At 36.6% G+C, this 25,186-nt stretch overlaps 3 protein-coding genes across 4 annotated transcripts; 1 reads left to right on the forward strand and 2 right to left on the reverse strand.

Annotated features, from left to right (window-relative positions):
• Nucleotides 1-742: 742 nt before the first annotated feature.
• LOC104743862 (subtilisin-like protease SBT3.11) lies at nt 743-4,080 on the reverse strand. The gene is made up of 9 exons (XM_010464898.3): nt 3,908-4,080; nt 3,714-3,805; nt 3,527-3,624; nt 3,270-3,425; nt 2,521-3,191; nt 2,137-2,414; nt 1,928-2,042; nt 1,601-1,793; nt 743-1,452 (listed from the first exon to the last, which is right to left on the reverse strand). Exons 1-9 carry the CDS (start codon nt 4,010-4,012, stop codon nt 881-883), a joined length of 2,280 nt encoding a protein of 759 aa, XP_010463200.2. The 5' UTR covers nt 4,013-4,080; the 3' UTR covers nt 743-880.
• A 2,404-nt stretch (nt 4,081-6,484) lies between these two features.
• Nucleotides 6,485-8,846, reverse strand: LOC104743863 (pentatricopeptide repeat-containing protein At1g43980, mitochondrial). Of its 2 annotated transcripts, XM_087483366.1 has the most exons (2): nt 7,783-8,846; nt 6,485-7,688 (listed from the first exon to the last, which is right to left on the reverse strand). In XM_087483366.1, exon 2 carries the CDS (start codon nt 7,622-7,624, stop codon nt 6,665-6,667), a length of 960 nt encoding a protein of 319 aa, XP_087339492.1. In that variant the 5' UTR covers nt 7,625-7,688; nt 7,783-8,846; the 3' UTR covers nt 6,485-6,664. The 2 variants fall into 2 exon arrangements, with proteins under 2 accessions (XP_087339492.1, XP_010463201.2); XM_010464899.3 differs by having other exon boundaries at nt 6,485-8,846.
• A 2,706-nt stretch (nt 8,847-11,552) lies between these two features.
• Nucleotides 11,553-14,605, forward strand: LOC147928594 (uncharacterized). Its single transcript, XM_087486207.1, has 5 exons — nt 11,553-11,943; nt 12,302-12,401; nt 12,876-13,499; nt 13,604-13,919; nt 14,132-14,605. Exons 1-5 carry the CDS (start codon nt 11,553-11,555, stop codon nt 14,603-14,605), a joined length of 1,905 nt encoding a protein of 634 aa, XP_087342333.1.
• Nucleotides 14,606-25,186: the final 10,581 nt, after the last annotated feature.

Here is a 25,186-nt window from a genome sequence, read left to right on the forward strand (position 1 = left end):
TATCTTTTGTATATTGTTCAAAAATCTTTATCTCAATTGATGTGAGACTTTAGACTCTGATAATGACTGATCTCCGACTTCCAAAAGTGTCGAACCATTACAGTTATGAGTTGAAAATTAATCAAGAAACAACGTTTTGCAAAGTGTAACATTAATAAAGTCAAAAGGATATGTCACTTCTTTTAATTAATAGTTTGCTAAGATTGGTTTATCTAGAAAGTAAGTACTGTATATACTTTATTGTTTTAGCTTCAGCGCCAAGTAACGACGTAGACGATGCTATTGAACTATTTAAAAACTTGTTGAATCTTCCGTGTTCACGAGACAAAAAGAGGAGTAGGAATATTAAATAATATATATTCTTAAATTTATTGAGAAATGTAGAATATTCAGATCCAAGATATTTTCGCGTATGATAGATTCAGGACAACTTTATGTATGCTATTAAGTCAATTAAAAAGAAAAAAAATCATGAATTCAAGAACATTGTAAAATAGCGTTACTTAGCAAAAAAATGAAATTGGTTCTTCAGAAATTCCTTGTTGGATTTATCACTAAGTATACGTGATTTTATTAGTTTTTTAAAAAATCATATATTTTAGGTTACGTTGTAAATTATATATATTTTCGTTTAAAAATAAATATTTCTGTTTTGAGTAACACATTTTACAGTTTTGCACTATCTATAATTAAATTTAATTCTTTTATTCCAACTGGTTTAGAACTAATAAAAAACTATTAATTTTTCAAACTTATTATATATATTCTTTTATGTCTAAATGGAGAGAGCAAACTCCCTAATTATATATATATAGAATTTTATCACACACACAACTTTGGGTTAATAAGACAATATGATATTGGAAAACAAAATGAAAAATCAATAGCTGAAATACATCAACATTTGAGTTCTGACAGATAATGGGATAGTGACGTTGTGAGAGCCATCAGTCCAAGTCAAGCTCCCAAAATAATAAATCGAATTGGATTTGTGAGTTGTGGAGACAGTAACCTTGAAGCTGAGTTTCTTGACATTTGAGTTAAATAACAATGTGTTGGGTGTGACAGAGATTTTGACACCCAATGGAGGCTCGACGATGAGTTTATAGACGGAGTCAACGGGTCCAACGTTGGTGACGGTTCTCGTGAGAGTCACATCTTCCTTAAGGAATGGAATGGTGATGGAAGGCAAATTGAGATCAAGCATAGAAGGCCTTGGACTCGGACATCGATATAACGTATTTGTTCTTGATATTTTTGTGATGTGCATCTCATCATAATTAGAAGCACATAAAAAAAGTCTATAGTCTTCTGCACCTGCGTCATAGACAAGACCCGGGTCGGCTGCTTTGTTTGGGCTAACTAATCCTCCTCCGAAGTCAAAAGGATCGGCTAGTTTTCGTGTTAGTCCTTCCGAAAATATAGGTTCTCCGTAGAGATCCGTTTTGGAAGCTTAACCAATTAAGAATGAGTAAGTTAATTAGATCACTACATATTTTGAATAAATATTTTAATTTGGTACGTATTAATATTGTCACTATTGACCTTCAAATTTGTAATTCTTGAACTAGAAAATACAACTAACGAATTCTTAGATTACCTGTAGTGACGAGAGCTGACTTAAGCGCGGCCGGAGACCAGTCAGGATGCACAGCTCTAAGTAGCGCAACTAAACCAGCGACCACAGGTGTTGCCATTGAAGTTCCCGACTCAGCATAGAATCCTTCCTCGGCACCCATTTTTTCTGGGGTACTTGCAGCCACTATGCCTACACCTGGAGCTGCTATATCGGGCTGCAAAAATATAATGTTGCTATATGTGATGAGAAAATAAATATTGCTAGAATTGGACTTATGTTTATTATTTGTGACTGTGTGATCATTACTAGTTATTATCATTATATGGAAAACATATATTAAGTTGTTACCTTGAGAACATATGGAGATACGGGATTGGGTCCTCTTCCTGAGAACTCAGCTACCTTAGTGGCTACAAGTGGTCCATTAAGCGCGACTGCAGAGCTTATTTTTATGGTGGGCGAACTGCAATTAAGAAAAATATAAAAAATATACATATACTCAATAACATACAAATAATAAGAAGAGAGGTCGAATTAAGTACTCGTTATAAAATTACCTAGTGGTTCTTATGTACTTGAACATGGTAGATCCTTGTTCATAGTCGACCGTGATCATGGCGATACCTTCAGAGACTTTCAAATCGTCCTCTCTTTTGGTGGCAAAGATTAGACCCTCTGTTTGCACAGTTGAAAGGTTAGTAACGTAATCCGTCAATTCACTTTCAGTCGGGAAAGCTAGCACCACTTTTCCCTTTGCCGCACTCGTCATCTCGTTTGCACTATACACGAACATTAGTTCTGCTTCGATCTCCTTACCCTTGTACGCGCTCCGTGCCTACATAGTAAAAGAATTTAGAAAAGTCACATATATTTTGATGTCAAAAGAGAATCAATTATATATACATACACTAGTTTAATTTTGTTGGTTTGGTTTGGTTTACCATTAAGGTCATGTTGTTGCCTAGTGTCAAAGGTGTGGAATACCACCGGTCTAGACTAGTGGCAGCCACTGTAATGATCCATGGAGCTATGTTCTGGACTGAATAATCATCAGGCCCATAGTTACCACCGGCACTGAGCACTGGAATGCCATTGGCGACTGCATGGAATGCTCCATACGAGATTTGATTATATAAATCAAGTTCAGTCAGCGTAGGGTTAGGTCTGCCTATTGATATTGTTATCAAGTCCACCCCATCTGCTATGGCATCGTCCATTGCTTTGATTATTTCTGCGCTCGCGCAACTTCCGTCTTCTCTTTGCCAACACACTTTGTAGACAGCGATACGAGCACCAGGAGCTCCGCCTCTTATTGTGCCCACTCCAAACCCATTTACACTCACATTTGAAACGAAGGATCCCCCGGCTGTCGAGGCCACATGGGTACCGTGAGGCAATACTTCCCTTGCGGACATGTACTCCGTGTCCGGTATTCTGCTATCTGTTTTGTTCTTTCGGAATAGGCTTTCCATGTAATACCTCGCTCCTATCAACTTCCTGTTGCAATGTTTCTTCGAGTCAAAATCTTCACCGTCTACGCACATCCCTTTCCAACGTTGTGGGATTGGCCCTAAGCCTTTGTCATTGAATGACTCTGACTCTGGCCAAACACCTACGAACACACGTACAAGTTGTGTCAAACTATCTTTTCTTTGGAGAAATCTCTAGGGAAAATTAATATCAAACGTACCTGAGTCCAAGACACCAATGATGATGTCTTCGCCTATCTTAGCATCACGAAGAAGTCCTTTAGGTGTACTATGAGAAAGCCCCAAATAATCAAATGTCCTTGTTGTTTGCAGCTCATAGTAAGTATTGGGCGTTACTTGAACTACATTTGGATGCTCTATTCATAATTATGAAGATTAAATCTTTAATTAGTTCACTCTTATCTAATTTGCTTTTAGTATATCTCTATAAATAGTATACTTATACATATGTACACACCTGAGATTTTTTTCGCTTGGGCATCTGTAAGATGGGCAGCAAATCCGGAGAAACCATGACGATAACTATGGACAATGGACTCACTAGCGTCCTTTTTGCTGTAACGATATATCGACAACCCGTTATTGTGTTTGTTTTATTTTCAACAACATATTGTTGTACTTATCTAAATAGGATTTGTTGGTACCTTCCAAGTAGGGATTCTAACATGCTGAGATGCGAGGCCGTTACAAGCTCAGGATCATTATGCTCCTTTTCTCCAAGGTATACTATGTGGACCTATATATATATAAGTATTAGTAATGCACATTCATCATTCCTTTACCCAAAAAGTTGTCTTTTTCCATTATTAAGTAATTAAGAGATTTTTCACGAATATACCTTAGTCTCTTCAAAGGCTCCACCTTCCACAATATTATACTCCACGTTAAGAATCACCACAACACTCATTACCCAAAAAACCCACCATGAGACCCCAGAGCTCATCTTTCTCACCGGCAGGGAAAAAATTCAGAAGAGATCGAAGTCTCACAGTTATTTGTTTTCTTGAATATATTTTGCAAATGAATGTTCTCTTATATATATCAGCATTCTGTCTCATAACTAATTATAATTACCTTCTGAAACGACTTACTTAACTAATGTTGACATTTTTAGGTTGTAAAACTTAACTACTCATCTGATATTGGCTTAATGTACAACAATATATTCTATTGTTCTCTATTTCGTCGTTACCATATCTAATAATAGAGTTTTATGAGTTTGTGGTTTTGTTTTTAAACTGTAACTTATTCTAGATTAAGCAAATGCTTTCGAATCTTTTGAGGTTATGTTGCATTAAAATTATTGTTTGAGTTGTCAGATTATGGGTATGTTAAATTTTTTTAACAGTTGTAACACAAAGTATTAATATTTTTGGTGATGTATACTATATAAAGAAATAGCAAGAAAAACAAACTAGGTAAAACTTGTAAAACATGCAAAACAAGATATCAAACATGTAAACATACATTTATATATGGGTAATAGGCTAATAGCAAAACTTTTTTAGGGTGTGTTTGCGTCACTTTATATAGGAAAAAATTAAGGGTTTGTTAGCATTTTAGTATGTTTTTCAAATTTAATTGTCAAAAACATACATACGCTATTTATAATAGAGAAAAGAGGGTGTTGTGAGATAGAGGGTGGTAGAGATATAATTCTGAATGGGACCCAGAAGAAGGAAGAACATTACTAAAAGATCATGCTCAATAGTTTTGGGAAGAAAGAAGAGAGTGAGAGAGGGAGAAAGTCGAGAAATAGGAGAGAGAAAGGGAGTGGGTTTGATTTTATTTTTTCTTTTTTTTTTTTAATTTTTTTTTCCTTTTTATTATATGCTCCCAACAATCTAAAACAAAAATGCTGGCTAATTAAAATTTATGTTTTAAAATTTTAAACATATATAAAAATCTATGTTTTTTTTATTTGTAATTTAATATGCATTTTGTTTTGATGATTTTATTAGATAATGTTAAATATTTTTTACAAATTTTGTATACCGTACACTTTATTAAGTGTACAGATGTTTGTACACATTATTAAGAGTACAGATGTAATTTGTTTAATTCTTTGGCTTCTAGATGTTTGTACTGCAATAGTTTTGTAAAAATTTCATCTATACACTTAATAATGTGTACTGACATCTGTACACTTAATAATGTGTACCGACATCTGTACACTTAATAATGTGTATAACATCTGTACAATTAAAAATGTGTACGGATACAAAAGATATATATGATAAATTTAAAAACTATTAAACAATATTTATATCAAATTGTAAAGAAAAAAATATAGATTTTTTGTATTTAAAAAGTTTTCTAAAAAAATTACATTAATAATTATTTGAAAAATCAAGAAATGGAAAGAAAAAGGAGGTACAATGGCATAAATGTAATTAAGAAGATTGCTGAATGACAAAAAAGGCTGAGAAAATAGACAAACAGTGATAATTGTGGTTTTTTCTAATTATAAATAGTGAATGTATCTTTTTTTCTAATTATGTTTGAAAAATGTATCATTTTGCCAAATATCTCAAAAATTAATGGTTGGGATTTATTTACTACTAGAGTAAAAAATTGACGGCCGCGTTTTCACTTATTAGTCGGACCGATGTTTCCGTTCGCCAAAACATTTTTCGTTCTTTCATCCTGACTCATCGCTTTTCTTCGAACCAAGATTCGCAACTCTCCGCTCAGATATATCCAATAGGCTGATGATGGGCACTTGACCTCAAAAAAGTAGGAAGCATTTGCTTAATCTAGACAAAGTTACAAATTAAAACAACAGCACAAAGTTATAAAACTCTACAAAATCTAAATTACACGTTAACAAGTTATTTAGAATTTGGATGTGATATGTTGTTATTAGGTTTTTTAAGAGTTGTAAAAATCTACAACTAGTGTGTACGAAAAGCTTTGCAAAAATGAATCCCGAGAAGGCGAGAATTCAGCAATATTCTTAGTTTAGGCCAAGCTAACTGTTTCTTTGAAATTCGCTAAATGTGTGTACTACTTACTCATCCTCAAACTAATCCGCTTTAAACCAAGAATATTTCGAATAAATCGAATCAACCGTAACTCTGGTCATGAATAATAATTATTTACAACAAGAACTTATATGAGTCTGGATGAGATTAGAGAGTTGCAGAAAGATTTTTTTACATCCAATGACGAAGAAGTTTGATATTTGATTGCGAGTCCGATAACAACTGAGTCCTAGAACACTAGAACTAGACAAAAATTAAAAATGTTAACATCGGAAAATTTTCAAAATTTCTAATATCATAAACACCTAAACAACATCAACTACTAAATCAAGAAATTGAAATAAAACAAAACAAGAACATACGACGCGACTCTACAGAATTCAACTTGTCCTAGAAAAAGAAAGTGATAGTCATAGAGACCCTTAACAAGATTGACAACAATTTTTTTCTTATAATCAAATTGATATTTCAATACATCGATGTGCTGTGCAGTATATTTAACTTTTCCATATCGTGGAAAAAATATTGAAATATTCCATGATTAATGGATACAGCCTGATCCCTGAGGTTAAAGTAGATGAAAAAATCACTTACTACTAAATGTTACCTTGTTAGTGAAAATGATATGCAGACCAATGAATTTTCTGATCAACAGAGTCCCAAGACAATAAGTCCAAGACTGCGCAAGTATCATGACCTCCATGAATTTGCAACTGGTCACCCTCGAAGCTGTACACGCTGCTCTTTATACCGATCTTACTCGATCCTTGAGCCGATTTGATCTTTTGTTCATTCATGGCGTATCTTATCTTCACTGAATTTTCCCAGCGCCATGTCATCTCGTATAACTTGATCAGAACCAGATATGGAAACGATGACTTTGGTTCAGATTCTAACATTGTTTTCGCCACAGTCTCAGCGAGTCTCGTGTCTCCAAGATCCAGAGATGCACAGAGAATCGGTTCCCAGATATGAGAGCTTGGTTCAAAAGGTATCTTGTCGGCAATGTCCTTTGCTTCACTGATCATACCTGCTCTGCAAAGCAATTCGATTATACTGGCATAATGCTCGTTTCCGGGATTAACTCCATAAGTCTTTACCATTGAAGAGAATATCTGAATTCCTTCATTAACAAAGCCAGCATAACAACAAGCTACCAAGATACCCATTAAAGTCACTCTATCCGGTTTCAGACCTTGGTTCATCAGCAATTGATTGAAAACAGCAAGAGACTCAGCTGCTTTGCTGTTTCTCTCCAAGCCCATTATCACTGTGTTCCAAAAGATCAGATCTTTTCCATCTGTTGTGGCAAACACTCTCATTGCTGAATCAACTAAACCGGTTTTAAAGTACATCTCCATGAGTGAGGTGGCTACTGCCGTGTCCTGATCAAACCCCAACTTGATAACCAAAGAATGAACTTGTGCTCCGTGATCTAGCATCACAGCATTCATCGAGCTCAAAACACTACTGAGCGTGAACTTATCGGGCCTAATGCTCTGTCTCATGGCAACAATAAAGAGCCTCAGAGCATCTTCTCCAAAACCATGCCACGAATAGCTACCGATCATGGAGTTGCACAACACTGAATCCCATTTCCCCAACTCTCTGAAAAGCTTAACCGAATCATCCAATCTGTTGCATTTGGAAAACATGTCAATCCCAGCTCCTAAAACAATGGTGTTAGATAAAACCCCCATCTTGATGCAAAGAGCAATAGCCTGCTTACCCTTGCACAAATCTCGCAAATCCGAGCAAATAGACACAACCGTTGAAACTGTGTATTCGTCCGGTCGATTCCCCATTTCTCTCATCAGACCAAACTGATCCAAAGCCACTTCTTTGTTACCAGAATCAGAACAACACAAAATCAAACAGTTCCACGAGATAACATCTCTATCTTCCATAGTTAAAAACACTGATAAAGCATAATCAAAAACGCCTATTCTTCTATACATATCCATGAATGAATTCCACACCACCAAATTAGACTTACTCACGCCACTGCAAATAGCATTACCATGAATCTGCTCCCCATGGCTAACACAAGAAACTAGAGAAGCCAGAATCGAAAACGTGAACTCAGTTGGTCGGATAACCCAACTCTGCATATCCAAGAAAACCCTCATCCCATATTCCGGAAACCCACAAGAAGCCAACCCTGAAATCATTGTGTTCCAGCTAACAACATCTCGTTCATGCATTTCATCGAACAGGTCAAGTGCATAGTTTAGATAACCATTTTTTAACAAACCCTTCAGGGAAACGTTCCAGGATATAGTGTTCTTATCAGGAATATCGTCCAACAGTTGAAAAGCATCGACGACAGATCCGGATTTGAAGTAGAGTTGAAGACAGCGATTTCCCCAAAAAGTATTGGGTATGAATCCAACTTTGAGGAGCTGGGCATGGGCGACTCTGGCTAAAGTCGGACACTTTGAGAGCAAAGAGCGGTCTACGAGACGCGAGAAGTAGAAAGAAGACGGCATGCAAAGTCCATGAGCTCGTCGGAGCAGTTGGAACATACATGTGCGGACACTTTGGTTTGTTTGTTTAAATCACTCTAAAATTACAAACCTCATATTTCATATAAGTTTACAAATACTTTGTTTTTTGGACACTTATATAATAAAATTAAAAATTGGTTCGTAAACCAGAATACCAGATCAGTATAAAAACTATTAAAAAGTAAAAATGTAACGCTCCAAGCTCAATTTCGGACGGTGTTGATGAACGCAACAAGATGGGAGTGTCTCAATGGACACAATCAAAAGTTGTATTCAGTAAGACTGTAAGAGTAAGAGAGGCAGGCCTGGCCCGGAGCTAAAGCTCATAAAACAATATTTATTTACGGTTTTTGGGGCATCATTTTCGTAAATGTTTAATGGTCTAGTGGTAAACAGTCTGTCCATCATCTGGTCAATGTCTTGACTTCAAACGAAGTCGTTGCAGGTTTAAGCGTTTTAGCCAGCACGAAGAGAGGTTATTGGGTTTGAAATTCCAATAAAACGTTATGTATTATTCAATTATTAATTTTAAAATAAATATTAAAATTATGTGTTATTAGTTATATAATTTATAAATACTTATTAAAATTCTATGTTATTTATTTACTGATTTGTTTTTGGATTTCAAAATCTACATTATATTTTAAATAAATTAGAATGGATTTGAAAGTATAATATAAAAGGATTCAAATCCATTTAGCTTGGTTTGGGTTTAGGGAATCCTAGGATCTATTATAAAAGAGGAGTGTCAATGTTTAGGGTTTTGTTTAGCCTTTTTCGTCATTTCTTGTGTTAGAAAAAATAAGAGAAAATAAGATTCGGACCCGCACGTATGTGAGAGGTTATGTTTATAAATACATTTCTTTGATACAATGTTTATAACACATATTTTTTTGTTTGGATTTATGAAATAATAGTGGTTTCATCAATTCAATATTTTAAATTTTGGAACAATTTAGGAGCATACCAGAATAATTGCATTAATGGTCGGTTAGATATCTATTAAACACATTAGGCATGAGCATTCGGTTATTTCGGGTTATTCGGTTTGGGTTATTCGATTTTTCAAATTTTCGGTTTTCTATAAATTCTGCCGAATTGACCCGAATCAAAGTTCGGTTTGGATTATTCGGTAATCGGGTTATTCAGGTCGGTTATTAGAATTAAAGTCAATTCCAAAATAAACTGATTTTTTTTTTCTAATTCGATTTATTCGAACTCAATTAGATCGAATTTATGATAATGGACCTTCAAAAATTACAATTACAAACCAATAAATAATGGGCCAAGCCAATACAAGAGCCCAAATTAAATAACAAACACAAGTCCATCAAAAATTAGGGTTCATGGACTCCACGCTGCTACTCTCTTCCAGAGCCGCTAGATGATGGCATCCGATAGTACGATCTCCCGGTGAAGTAATTAAGACGCCATCTTTTTTTTGGTAGAATGTATTTTCTACAATTAGGTATTTTAAAAATGTCTTGAACAACCTTATCTTATAGATCTTCTCATACGATTAGAATGTCTTGTTGTTTGTTTGAGTAGAAGCCAACTAGAAGAGGTTATTTGAAAAAAATTCAGAAAACAGAACTTGGTTAGTAAAATAACAATCATTGATGTTTTATAATAGAATTATTGCTATTATTCATGTGAATGTATACAAATTTAAATTTGTGTAGGTATAAAATATAATCTCTTTACTTTTATCAATATATATTAGGGAAGAAATTTAAAATTGGTTTTTTTCTTTTTTACTATAAGAGATTATTATTTTTTTTTCTCTCTCTCTCTAGAGCGTTAAGTAACTGTTTTTTCCAACCGCATCTGTCGCCTCTCACGACGGTGGAATCCTCCGCCGTCCCTTTCTTCAGGCCCTCCCCGCCATATGGGGAAGAATAAGACCACCAAAAAGAAACCCCCGAGATGGATTTCCCCGTCCAAGCTCTCAAAGGGCACGAAATCTCCATCTTCTTCTGATTCGACCAGTGTTTGATGACTAAGTCCTCTCCTTTACAACCTAATGCCACAACTGAAGCGCCGTCTTCAGACTCATCCATTGAAACCTCAGTTTGCGCAACCTTTGTTCCAGATCTGAATTCAGAAGACGCGAAAGCGGGTGTTGTAGAGCCATTACCCCCAATACCATCCGAGAAAACAACAATTGAGGTCGAGCTTCCATCAAAAGAACTTACCGGCCCAACCTCTGCGAAAGTTGCAAGCACAACCGTCCTAGAATTCTCAGAATCTCAAAAAAACTCTGCGAAAGCTAAGAAATTAGATGACCCTGTTTCAAGAGTCAGCAAAGCAGGAGACGATGAATGGCTCAAGATATTCAAATGTTCTACAAGAATCCTCTCAAAAAAGGGAAAAGCTGTTCACTTTATCCTCGATGGAACTTTGCTTAGAGATTCCAAATTATGTCATCGAGAAGCATGAGAAGTCTTAGGATTCTTTCATAATCCGTCAATTCTACTCTGATCCGCCATCTCATGGTACAATTCACACCATTGTCAACGAAATTTGGAGCAATAAGTTTTGGGACATCTCAGTCTCAAAACTTGAAGGAAATGCGTTTATTTTCAGGATTCCGAATTCCCAAACACGGTCTAGAGTCCTAAACCAAAGGCTTTGGAGCATAGACGGTCAGACAATGTTCGTTGCAAATTGGAAACCAGGTTTCATTCCAAATATGCCGGAATTTTTCGTCTGCCCCAATTTGGCTCAAAATGCGGGATGTTCCCCTGCTATTCTTCAACAATGATGGGTTGGAGTACATTGGAGGCCTTGTTGGAGATCCAAAATGCCTCCATCCCTCGACAGCAAATAAAACAAACCTAGAGGTGGCAAAGTTTTTCACTGTTATTGACCCTCGCAAACCATTGCCACAGGCAGTGAACGTCAAATTTTAGTCCGAAGAAATAAAAAGGGTTCTTGTCTCAAGTCCTGTGGGCACTATAATGAGATAGGCCATAGCGTTAAGCGCTGCAAGATGGCCCCTGTCTCTTGTTCAGACTGTAACTCAACTGCACACACGGTGGAAGTGTACCCCAAAAACAAGAAGAAGAAAAAGATATTATCTTATCAGGGTAAACAGGTCAAACCTTGTGATGATATTCCTCCACCAGCGGTTTCAGATAAGACTCAAGCTTTGTTAAAAGAAACAGGTGTGTTGTCTTCATCAACGTCAGTTCTTAATGGTCCAAAGTCAGTGGGTGATTGCAGCGGTTCAGGTGATGCAAGTATCTCAGCAGGCATCTCTGGTGCAGATGCAGATTCGTCGGATGTCTCTTCTAGTGGTTATCATGGTAGTGAGTCTTATGCGAATAGCGAGATGGAACATGATGATTTTCAGTTCAAAACAGTGGTGTTGACTAGGCAACGTAAGCGTGAACGAGGCAAGGGCCTCAGAATCAACTAATTTTTATATGTATAGATATTTTTTGTTGGAATGTCTGAGGCTTTAATAAGTTATCCCATCGTACCGGATTTAAGAAATGGCGTCGAAGAAATAAGCCTCTTTTTGGTAGCCTGATCGAGACTCATGTACAACTGTACAAGTGAGGCAAGTTCATCAATAGATTATTGCCATGTTGGTTGTATGAGGAGAATTATGGTTTTTGGCTTTGGGTAATATTTGGGTCATTTGGCACCCTAGTGTCAAAGTTTCCATTGTACCAAAATCTCTCTAAATGGTAACATGTCAGGTTACTCTACCTAGCTCAGTTGTTCCTATGATAGTTTCTTTTTTCTACGCTTCAAACGAGGAGGTGGAAAGAATCGCTCTTTGGGATGAAATCTTCAACTTGTCTTCGAATCCAGCTCTTCAAGGGAAACCCTGGTCAGTTATTGGTGATTTCAATCAAACTCTTAACCCTAGTGAGCATTCTAAGTCTGATAGTTTCTCGGTGGATTGAGAAACTTCAGTATTTAGGGATTGCCTTCATAATGCATCCCTCCAAGATCTTACGTTCAGAGAATGCTCTTATACTTGGTGGAACAAGAGGAAACAGGATCCAATCGCAAAAAAGCTAGACAGAGCTCTAGTTAACGATATCTGGGCAGTACATTTTCCATCCTCCTATGCTTATTTTGGGGAGCCTGATTTCCAGGATCTTGCTTGTTCATCTATCACTCTATTTATTGATCGTCAAAGGCAGAAGACGCCCTTCAAGCTACTTACCTTCCTACTCCAAGACCAAGGTTTTATCCATCTCATCTGTCAAAATTGGTTCTCTTTCAATTTTTAGGGTTTTGAGATGTTCTGAATCTCACTAAAGTTGAGAGCTCTAAACAAACTTATTTGGGATTTCAGTAGAGCAAATTATTCGGGTATCGAGTTGAGAGTCAAAGAAGCAAACAAGATAGTGATTCAGCACCAGAACACTCTACTGCCCAATACCTCACCGTTAAATGCTGAAATCCTTATCGAAGGTGAGAAAATTGGGCAGTTTCTGATCATTGTTGAGGAAAAGTTTATAAGCCAGAGAGGTGGTATATCTTGGCTGCGAGATGGTAACTCTGCTTACTTTCACAAGATGGTTAACTTGAGAAAAGCGATAAACCACATTCATTTTCTAGAGAACGAGAATAGAGAAAAAATTGATTCTCCTCACGGCATCCAAGACATTTGTGCGGATTACTTCTTAGATCTCCTAGGTAATGCAGTCTCACCTCCCTCTTTCACTCAGGAAGACACCACAAACCTCTTTGATTTCAGATGCTCTATTGATCAACAAAACCAGATGGCAAAGCCTTTATCCTTGGAAGAGATTAAAGAGGATTTTTGCTCTCTTCCAAGGAATAAATCCAGTGGCCCAAATGGCTACCCAGCAGAATTCTTTATTAGCTGTTGGAGTATTGTTGGTGGTGAGGTTATCTGGACAGTAAAAGAATTTTTCAATTCAGGAAAGCTTTTCAATGGAATGCAACTTCGCTGGTTTTGATCCCAAAGATCCCTAATGCCTCAAAACCATCAGAATTCAGACCTATATCCTGCCTGAATTCTCTTTACAAGGTCATCTCAAAACTGTTTGCAAACAGGCTCAAGGTATTACTCCTAGATGTCATATCACCTTGCCAATATGCTTTTATCAAAGGGAGAAACCTTTCGAAAAATGTTTTGCTTGCCACAGAGATAGTCCATGGTTATAAAAGAAAAAACATAGATTCTCGAGGCATGCTTAAAGTTGATCTGAGAAAATCTTTTGACTTTGTTAGAAAGGACTTCATTCTATCAGCTCTAAAGGGAATCAGGCTGCCAAAAGGCTGTATCAAAGAAATAGAGTCTTTGTGCTCACGATTCCTTTGGTCTGGAGGTATTGAAAATAGTTACCAAGCAAAAGTGGCTTGGCCTCAGGTCTGCCTGCCAAAGGAAGAAGGCAGCCTTGGTCTCAGATACTCTCCGACTGGAACATAACTTTAAATGTCCAGTTCATTTGGTTGCTATTCTCAAATAGTCATTCCCTCTGGGTTAATTGGCACATGTACCACTATTTCCCATGCTCAGTAAACAGCTCTATTGCAGAATTTTAGTCTATTAAAGAAAGCATACATGATACTTGGAACTAGAGATGCATTTTACGTCTTCGACCGATTGCAGAGAGGTTTTTGAAATGCTCAATTGGAAACGGGTTAACTGCTAGTTTCTGGTATGGCTCTTGGAATTCTTTTGGTCATCTGATAAATTTTTTGGGAGATGAAGTTCCTAGAAACATTAGAATCCCGATTGCAGCCACTGTAGCTGATGCCATCGGAGAAACATCCTGGAGACTGCCTTCCCCCAGATCTCAGCAAGCCCTTGATCTTCACATCTACCTCACTACAATAGCTTCCCCTCTGCATTCTGACCTTGAAGACTCTTATGGTTGGGTTGTTAACAATTTTAACTGCAACGGTTTTTCTTTTTCAAGGACGTGGGAAGCCCTAAGGCAGATGGAACCTGAAAAAGACTGGTTTCCTGTGATTTGGTTTAAAGGAGCTACCCCAAGAAACTCTTTCCACATGTGGGTCTTTCATCGGAACAGACTTCCTACTCGTTCATGAATGATTTCCTGGGGTTTGCAGGTTTTCTCGCTTTGTTGTTTATGCGCAACAAATGCAGAGACAAGAGACCATCTCCTTCCCACATGTGGCTTCAGCGCATCTATTTGGAACTCGGTGCAGACCAGATTAAGCCTAGTTCCAGGTCAGTTTAAGAACTGGGAAAGTTTACTCTCCTGAATCAAGCTTAGCACGGTTTCCTCACCATCAGTGCTCAGGAAAATTGTCTATCATGCCACTGTCTATGCTATTTGGAAGCAGAGAAACAATGTTCTCCACAATCTTCAAGCCATTTCACCAGCCGTTATCTTCAAGACCATCAACCGTGAGATCATTAAAAGGCGTTTAAAAAGTTTTTAAAATGTTTTTAAAAGGTTTTTTATAAGACATTTACAAAGTTTTTACTAGGTTTTATAAGGCTTTATTTAAAAACCTTATAAAAACCTTATAGAAGTCTTGTCAATTTTTTTTTGCGGGAATTTTTATTCAAATTTTTTTTGGCGGGAAAATATGTCAGAATTTTTTTTCATTTTATTGATTAAAATATTTTTCATGTAAGAGTAAAATGGTCATTAAAAATTAAAGGAGGACAAAAACGAAAATGGCTAAAAATGAGTATTTTTGAAAAAGGGTATATAAAAAAGGGTAATTCTTGTTGTATATCACTTAGGATGGATCTCCATAACTGGCCCACATATTGTCTAAGTCCACAAGGCCCATCGGCCACCTTCTCTTATACTAAGTCGGTTTAGGAACCCTAATATGTTTAGGGCTTTGTACTACTATATATATGTAACTCTTATTCAATCGATTAATAATACAAGAGAATACATCCTTCGAGTATCTCTACTTTCACAACACATTATCAGCACGAGTTTCCCCTAAACTCCAACTAAGAAAAATCCCTTAAACCCTAAAGCAGCCGCACAACATCCTTTGTTCATCCAAGCTATCAACCAGATCAAGTTCGTGATTATTCAAGCTCGGCGATCGGTTCTAAGTTTGTGATCAAGTTTTGTTCGTGACTAGTCCGAGGATCGTGATCAAACTCAAGGTATATCCGAGGTCTTTAGCTCCTGGATCAATTCCAGTCAACCCCAAACGGTGTAAGCTAAATATATCGAATTCATCGGACACATATATCCAACCTGATCTTAAATATATTAGAACCCTAAAATCTACAATTACACAATCAACAAATCAAAACCCTAAAGTTCTAAATTCTAGAAAACCCTAAAGCTTAAAACTCTAAACCCTAAAACATTAAAATCCGATTGTATGAGGTTTAGAATTGCTTAGGATTGATTGTTTGTTATTGACTGATTGTGATATGTCTTGCATAAATTGAAAACTTAAAATAAGAATTGTTCTATGTCTTGCATGAAACCCTAAAACTAAGAACTTAAAATCGAAACCCTAGAGAAATGTTTTTTTTCTAAAACCTCTTGTTCTAATTCTATTCAGAATAGGAAAATTTACTAAACTAAAAAGGAAAACTTAAAAAGGAAATAATCTTATCTAGAAAAAAGGAAAACTTAAAAAAAAATGAAATAATCTTATTAGAGAAAAGAAAAACTTAAAAGAGGAAATTCTAAAACCCTGAATTTATGTGCATATTTCCTTGTTCATACTAGATTATATTTTTGTCTAGGATTGTTTCATGCATATATTAATTATGTATTAATAGACAAGAAATTATTTACTAAAATTGGCATGACATGTTTCGGTCTTAAATACCGCATGGCCTAGACGAAATTAATGGCATGGTTCAGTCTTAAATATCGCATGGTGAAACTTGTGTCTTTCTTGGTGTGTGAAATGGAATGTGAATGAATGATATGATGATGAACAATGGTGAAAGCAAGGTGTTTCAATTCCCCTTATGCAATTGTAGTATAAGAGGTGTCAATCCAATCTGAGAGTTTGCAAGCAATCAGGATGTGCATAAATGTCTAAGTCAAGCCAAATGTAAAGGATGTTTGCCACTAACAATCCTATTGATGAAATGTAAAATGCAGAAAGTAAAAACTACTAAGATAGATGCTAAATGTAAAGAGAACAGACTAATCAAATCTATGATGAACCAAGAACAGAAATAGAACTATGATAATGCAAGTAATGAACTAATGCAAGACAAGTAATAAACAGAACACTAAGTGAATGCAGCAGAAATGCAACTAAAATGAAACAGGAAATGAGACAGGACAACTACAAAGCATAAACAAGAGTTCTGGGAATGAACTCGAGCAAGCACTCGATCGAGTGTAGATCGAGTGCAGGGTCGAGCTGGACAAATCCGGAAATTAGAGCAATGCAAGAAAAACAGAGCAATACAAAAGCAAATCAAACAACGATCAAACAACATGATTTAAGCTAGGAAATCAATAAACAAGGAAGGTCTTGAGGAGGGATTCATGGGCTGGACTATGATTGAGGTCATCTAACTTGGTCAACAAATCTCAAACAACTTGAGCTAATCCCTAGACATATATCTCTAAGAACATGTTTAATCCACTCTCATGGCAAAAAACACTCAAACTCATATATCTCTAGACTTGTTCTCACAAAGTAAAGAATCTACACAAGCAGGCATTAAGCAATATGTCAAATACCAAACAAGACTTCTAATCTCTTAGCAAGCCTAATGATAGTCTCTTGATCTAGCCTTATCTATGCTCCTTAGACATTGGTGTGATGCTAAGATGCTTGAGATCAGATCCTACCCTCTCGGTTATAGGACCAGCATTAAGAACATCTATCCTAGAAGATATCTACAACAATCAAGCTTGAACAAATCAAACAAACCTCAAACATAACCCAGCCTAACCCATCCTCAAGATCCTAAGCAACTACTCACAAGAACACATGATGAACATCAAAGTCATTAACCCAGAAAATGATGAAACTTGCATGATTAGATATATAAAGCAAAGATCTACAATATTGAAGAAAGAATCAAACACGAATTCTTAATATCTTGAAAGTTATGGAACCAACAAAATCCAAGAATTCTTTGTTTTTCTCCTTCAAGGAGGTACAAGATCTAAAACATAAAAGTGCAAAAGGAATAATTTCCCAAAAGGGTAAAAACTATGTTTTTGACTATCTAAAAAGCTGGACTCTTGGTGGCTGCAGGGTACAAGGCCTTTAAATAGAAAAAGTAGAGGAAGCCCTAAAAATGCTAAAAGACAAAATAGCCAGGCGGCTCGGCCAACTCGACCCGGTGCTCGGTCGAGTGACCGGTCGAGTGACCGGTCGAGTTGGGTTTTCTTGTACTCCTTCCACTCGGTCGAGTCACTCTCAGCACACAGTCAAGTGTCTGGTCGAGTGGGCAGTCGAGTGGGACTCTGGACCTTGGTTCTCCAGCCTTAACTCCTTTGCTTTCTCCTCATGATTGCTTCACTTCTCCTCAGCATTGCTTCCATGCTCCTTAGACTCCAAAATCACCTGTTTATGCAAGAAAAGATGCAAAAGCAATGCAACTATACTCTAATGCAAGAACAATCCTTAAACTATGCAATAATGGTCAAAAAGGATAGCAAATGATGCAAAAGATGTGAATATATTAAGGGAAAACAGGGTAAAATATGTGAACATCACATGGCCTAGACGAAATTAATTGCATGGTTCAGTCTTAAATACCGCATGACATAATCCAAAACGATTGCATAGTTTGGTCTTAAATACCGCATGGCATAATCCAAAACGATTGCATGGTTCGGTCTTAAATACCGCATGAAAGTTATATGGTGCATGTTTTGTATTTTATAATGGGCATTGGACACTAAAATTACCCTGAAATCAAAGGACCTATGTGAGTGCATTGAGGATGATAATGATTGTACTGAAAAGAGTAGGTACAAGGCGATTTTGCTAATACGCCATAATCTTGCTGAGAGTCTGAAGAACCAGTACCTTACTATTGAGAATCTTCTTGACCTTTGGACAGAGTTGAAAAACAGATATGGACACCAAAAGACGGTGCTCCTACCAAAGGCTCTATTTGATTGGAAAAATCTAAGAATCCAGGATTTTAAATCCATGGAAGAGTATAATTCAGAGCTATTTAAGATAGTCTCGATCTTGAAATTATGTGGTAAGGAGGTTACTAAGGAAGACTTGCTAGAGAAAACATTCTTAACCTTTCACACCAATAACATATTGCTTCAGCAACAATATCGTGAAAAGGGCTTTAAGACATATGCAAGTCTAATCTCTTGTTTGCTACTTGCTGAGCAGACCAATGAATTATTACTAATGAACAGTGCAATGAGACCTCCTGGTACTGCTCCATTACCAGAAGCTCACAAGGTTGATATGACCAAGAAAGAGCCTAAAGAGACTAAAGAGTCTAACTACGTCCATAGAAGCAAGTATCACGGTCGTGGCCATGGTGAAAGAGGACGTGGTGGTCATGGCAATTACCATGGAAATAATTATGATGGTCATGGCCGTGGGAATCGATCAGACTTCGGTCGTGGTCGAAGTAGAGGCCACGAAATTTTCAAACCGCAACATAAGACCAAATTCATTTGCCATAGATGTGGTATGGGGAATCATTGGGTAAAGACATGCAGAACACCTAAGCATCTTGTTGATCTCTATCAAGAGAATTTGAAAAAAGAATCCAAAAGCTAATCTGGTTCATCTCGATGGTGAAGGAGATTTCGACTATGAGAATGATGACCAATTGGATTATGAGACTTCAGATTGTCTAAGAGAGGATAATTAAATTTAAATATTGTCTTGATTTAATTTCCATGTTTTATGCTTTGAATTTTATTGGATTATAATTTTGGTTTAAATTCAATTATTTTATTTCCTTCAATATATATTTGTTTGTTTTATTATGTTATGTCTAAAACATTATTCTTGTTCATATTAAGAAATGGCTGAGGACAAGAACATAAGAGATATTTTGCATAATCTCATTTTGAAAAATGCCAATATTAGCACAATAGCGGGTATAGCAAGCTTAATTGAAGGTTACAGCCAGACTCATATACTTTTACCTTTTGGCACACATCTTGAAATAAGTGATGCCTTATATTCACCCAGCTCAAAGAGGAGCTTAATGAGTTTCAAAGATATTCGTTTGAATTGTTTCCATGTTGAAACTAAGGGTGAAGGAAACCAAGAGTTCCTACATATTACTGAAATCACCCAAGGATCTAAGAAAATCCTAGAGACTATACCCGCATTACCCACTGGTCTTTACCATGCTAAGATTAATATGATAGAAGCTAATATGGCAATGAACAAGATGTTCAATGAACAATTCCCTCTATGGCATGACCGGCTTGGCCATCCGGGTTCGAACATGATGCGTAAGCTAATTATGAATTCAAATGGGCACACTCTTAAAGAGAGACGGGTTATCCCTAAAAATCTCACATGTGTGTAGCATGTACACAAGGGAAACTCATTATAAGGCCATCACCAGTCAAAGTAACTGAAGAGATTTTCCACTTAAGACTATACGTCTAGATAATGCTGGTGAATTTACATCCCAAGCGTTTAATGAATATTGTATGTCCATGGGGGTAAGTTTGGAACATCCTGTGGCACATGTATATACACAAAATTGATTAGTTGAATCCTTTATTAAACGTATTCAATTAATTGCTCGACCATTACTCATGCGGTTGAAGCTTCCTGTGTCGGCTTGGGGACACGCAGTATTACATGCAGCAGAGCTTATGCGCATCAGGCCATCTAGTGAGCATAAATATTCGGCATCCCAATTACTAACGGGTCATGAGCCAGACATATCCCATCTAAAGACATTCGGGTGTGCCGTTTATGTACCGATTGCACCATCACAGAGAACAAAGATGGGACCTCAAAGGAGGATGGGAATATATGTTGGATATGATTCTCCGACCATTATTAAGTATCTAGAGCCAACTACAGGTGATTTATTTAAGGCCAGATACGTGGATTGTTAGTTTGCTGAATCCGATTTTCCTATGTTGGGTGGAGAGACAAACAAGCTGGTCAAAGAAATATCATGGAATCAAACATCCTTAAATTGGCAAGATCCTCGAACTCTAGCATGTGAGGCAGAGGTCCAAAAGATTATATATTTACAAAAGCTAGCTAATCAATTGCCAGATTCCTTTGCTGACCTAAAGAGAGTTATGAAATCGTACATACCAGCTTGTAATGCACCAGTACGTATTGATGCTCAAAAGGAACACAATCAAGTTGCTACAGAGTCTAAGGCACGTTTGAAACGTGGTAGACCAATAGATTCCAAAGATAAAAACCCTCGGAAATCTAAGAAAGGTGCAAATCAAACCGAGGTTAAGGAAAATATAGACATGGCCACGACAAATCCTAAGGTACCGAATGAGGTTTGGGACGCTGAACCTCAAGGTCCTGAAGGTATTGATAATAATGAGATCTCAATAAATTAGATCATGTCTGGAATTCAATGGAACCGAAAAGATGTCGACATTGATGAAATATTTGCATACAAGGTAGCACTTGAAATAAATGAGGATCATGAACCCACGTCTATATTAGAGTGCACTCAAGGAAAAGAATGGTTAAAATGGAAAGAAGCCATTGACGTGGAGTTGAATTCATTAAAGAAAAGGAATGTGTTTGGTCCGATCTTAAGGACACCATTCGATATAAAGCCAGTTGGACACAAATGGGTCTTTGTAAGGAAGAGAAATGAGAATAATGAAATCGTGAGATATAAAGCACGGCTTGTGGCACAAGGATTCTCTCAAAGACCAAGAATAGATTATGAGGAGACATACTCCCCTGTGATAGATGCAACGACTTTTAGATTTTTAATAAGTCTGGCTATAAGAGAAAAACTTGATTTGCGGCTAATGGATGTAGTGACCACATATTTATATGATACACTGGATAATGAGATTTATATGAGATTACCAGAGGGTATTGAGCTCAAAGATAAGAGTGGTTCTCGAGAACAATACTGCATAAGACTAAACAAATCCCTTTATGGACTGAAACAAAGTGGGCGTATGTGGTACAATAGACTAAGTGAGTACCTAGCCAAAGAGAGCTATAAGAATGATCCCATCACTCCATGTATTTTTATAAAGAAGTTTGGAAACAAAGGGTTTGTAATCATAGCAGTATATGTGGATGATTTGAATATCCTAGGAACCTCTGGGGAAATCGCCGAAATAGTTGAATATCTCAAGAAAGAGTTTGAAATGAAAGACCTAGGTAAGACTAAGTTCTGTTTGGGATTGCCGCTTGAGTACATAGATAATGGAATCCTTGTGCATCAAATGGCATATACTGAAAAGGTACTCAAGAGATTTAATATGGACCAGGCTCACCCATGGCCTAGCCCAATGGTTGTGAGAAGCCTTAATTTGGACAGTGATCCATTCGGTCCAAAGAAGGATGATGAAGAAATTCTCGGTCAGGAAGTGCCATACCTCAGTGCTATAGGAGCTTCAATGTTCTTGGCTAGCCACACTAGACCAGACATTTGTTTTGCCGTGAACCTCCTAGCAAGATTTAGTTCTTGTCCGACCCAAAGGCATTAGAACGGTATCAAACATGTATTGCATTACCTACAAGGAACGTTGGATTTGGGTTTATTTTATACTAACTATAACAAAGAAGGTTTAGTTGGTTTTGCTGATGCAGGTTATCTATCCGATCCACATAATGCAAGGTCTCAAACCGGCTATGTGTTTACGCACGGTGGTACAAAAATTTCGTGGCGTTCAATGAAGCAGACCATTGCGGCCACATCATCTAATCATGCAGAGATTTTAGCTATGCATGAAGCCAGCCGTGAGTGTGTTTGGTTGAGGTCGATGACTCAACATATCAGGTCAGATTGTGGCATGGCCGGTGACAAAGAAAAGACTATCATATATGAAGACAATACCGCTTGCATCGCACAGCTCAAGGAAGGGTACATTAAGGGAGATCGGACAAAGCACATATTACCTAAGTTCTTCTTCACACATGAACTACAAAAGGCCGGAGAAGTTCAAGTGGTACAAGTTCCATCATGCAACAATTCAGCCGATCTCTTCACCAAATCATTACCGACATTGACATTCAGGAAGCTCACGCACCAGATTGGAATGCGGAGACTCAAGAACTTTTAGTGATGCCTGGAACAGGGAGAGTAATGCGTGTTGTACTCTTTTTCCTTCACCATGGTTTTGTCCCAATGGGTTTTCCTGGTAAGGTTTTAATGAGGCAGCGTCCCCAAGCGTATTACGGTGATCTCTTAGCATTTGCACGGTTATGTCATCCAAGGGGGAGTGTTGTAAATCACTTAGGATGGATCTCTATAACCGGCCCACATCTTGTCTAAGTCCACAAGGCCCATCGGCCACCTTTTCTTATACTAAGTCGGTTTAGGAACCCTAATATGTTTAGGGCTTGTACTACTATATATATGTAACTCTTATTCAATTGATTAATAATACAAGATAATACATCTTTCGAGTATCTCTACTTTCACAACAATTCTAACAAATTCTCAAAAAAAGACAGGGGTAGAATTCATATTTGCCACGTGACAAGCAGTAAAAGTTTTCTTAGAAGTGGAAGCCTACTTTATTAGATATGATTTACTCACTTAGCAAAAAGAAAAAACATATACTACCTTAAGACTCTTTGAAGGTGTATGGAGTGACAACTCTTATCCCTATACAATTCACAAAATGATGTTAGCTCTACAAAATCAAAAGACGGTTATCAAGACACCCATCAAAGACATCCTTATAGAAAAACGTTTACATTTCTTTCTTATAAGAGTGCAAACAAATGAAAGAAAGTTTCTCACCTTTAAAATCTCATGTCCTTACAAGAGGAAAAATCTGATTTATTGGATGAGTCTTATATGGTGTAACACCCCGACCGTTATGTTTTAGTGGGCCCCATGTCTACTTGCAGCCTATGGGTCTACATTTTTTAATATGCCTCATGTCCTCTCACTAGACCCGTGAGTCCATCCATATCTGATGGTCGGTTTTCTACGTCCGAGAGGCTTTAAAGACTTGTTTACTGTCCCTACAAATCACCACATAATCTTTCCCTGTGTTTTATCCTCACTCGCACAGTTCCGACAATCACTTCCCTGAAGGTCACCTATCCTGAGACTACTCCAGATCAAGTATACTTAACTCTAAAGTTCTCTCAGGACTCCTGACCGAAAAGAAAAGTGCACTTTGGTGATATAGGTGGCCAAATCAATTCTTTTAAACATCTCCGCAAACCGTGGTGTCACAATTTACCCTCATAACATATGGCAACGTCCTCGTTGCGCATGCACCAATACTGTCACACCAGACGGTGTGAGCCCACTTGACTTCACACTCGTCTGGATTTGGCTCTTATACAATAATGAAATGACCGCACCCATATTTTCCTATCCTCACACAGGACACACGTGAAACAATTTCACCGAAACCCCATAATCAATTCTTGACCGAACCCCTTGACCAAAAAACAAGTGCACTTTGATGACATAGATGGTAAATCAATTCTTTTAAATCTCTCCGCAAACCGTGGTGTCACATATTATTCTACCCTTGATCCAAGTAAGTTTTTAAGTTCTTGAGAAACTATATGAAAACTGTTCTAAGTTGAACATAAATATTGGTATTGATAATTCCTTGTGAATCAATATTGAAGGCACGTTTTGTAGACTACAGACAAGGGTTCACCTGAATGACTGAAACTCTTTATTCACTTCCTTATAAAATAAAGAAATAAAATTTACATCATCGTAAAATAAAAAACACAAACTGCTCTTTTATAAACTAAACCGATAGATAATTTCGTTCTAATTTTAAAATCCAAATCTTAACCACTTCATTTACAAAACCAAACCGATATATAATTTCGTTCTAATTGTAAAATCTAAACTTTAACCACCTCATTTGTAAACCTAAACAAACATATAATTTCGTTCTAATTGTAAAATCTAAACCTAAACTATAAATTCAAATTATGAGAGAGACTATTTTAAAATTTAATTTGAATTTATAGTTTAGGTTTAAATTTGTAGTTATATATGAGAGAGACTATTTAAAAATTTAGTTTGAGAAAAATGGAAAAGCATAAAAGAGATTATGTGTACTCGTAGGATCAAATCGCACAAAATGAAATTATGTGTCTCGTTGGATCGTCTGTGAATATATATTGAAATTGTAATGTGTTTTCTAATTTTAGAATTCATGTAACAAGTATAAAATCCGAACAAAATAACTTATGTTGGACATGTACTCTCTTAAAAACAGATCTCAAGATATTTGGTTGAAGATGTGTTTGATTACATTTACACATATATTTTTAAAATAGACTTTGTAAAAAAAATATCTTTGTTCAAAAAAAAAACAAAAAAAGACTTTGTAAAAATAAAAATCCTACTATATTAATTGGGAAGTACAGATATGAAACTAACCTTAAAATGTGTAAGAAATTACATTCAATTGCCATTATAAAATTTAATTAAGATTAATTAATTAATTCAATAAATATAATTAATTAAAAATAAAAAACGTTGACAGATCAAAAAAAAATCTAGAAAAGTAAAAAAAAATATATTCAAATCAAAACTAATTT

Source organism: Camelina sativa, chromosome 14 (assembly GCF_030686135.1).
Source record: "Camelina sativa cultivar CO46 ecotype springtype chromosome 14, ASM3068613v1".
NCBI lineage: Eukaryota > Viridiplantae > Streptophyta > Magnoliopsida > Brassicales > Brassicaceae > Camelina > Camelina sativa.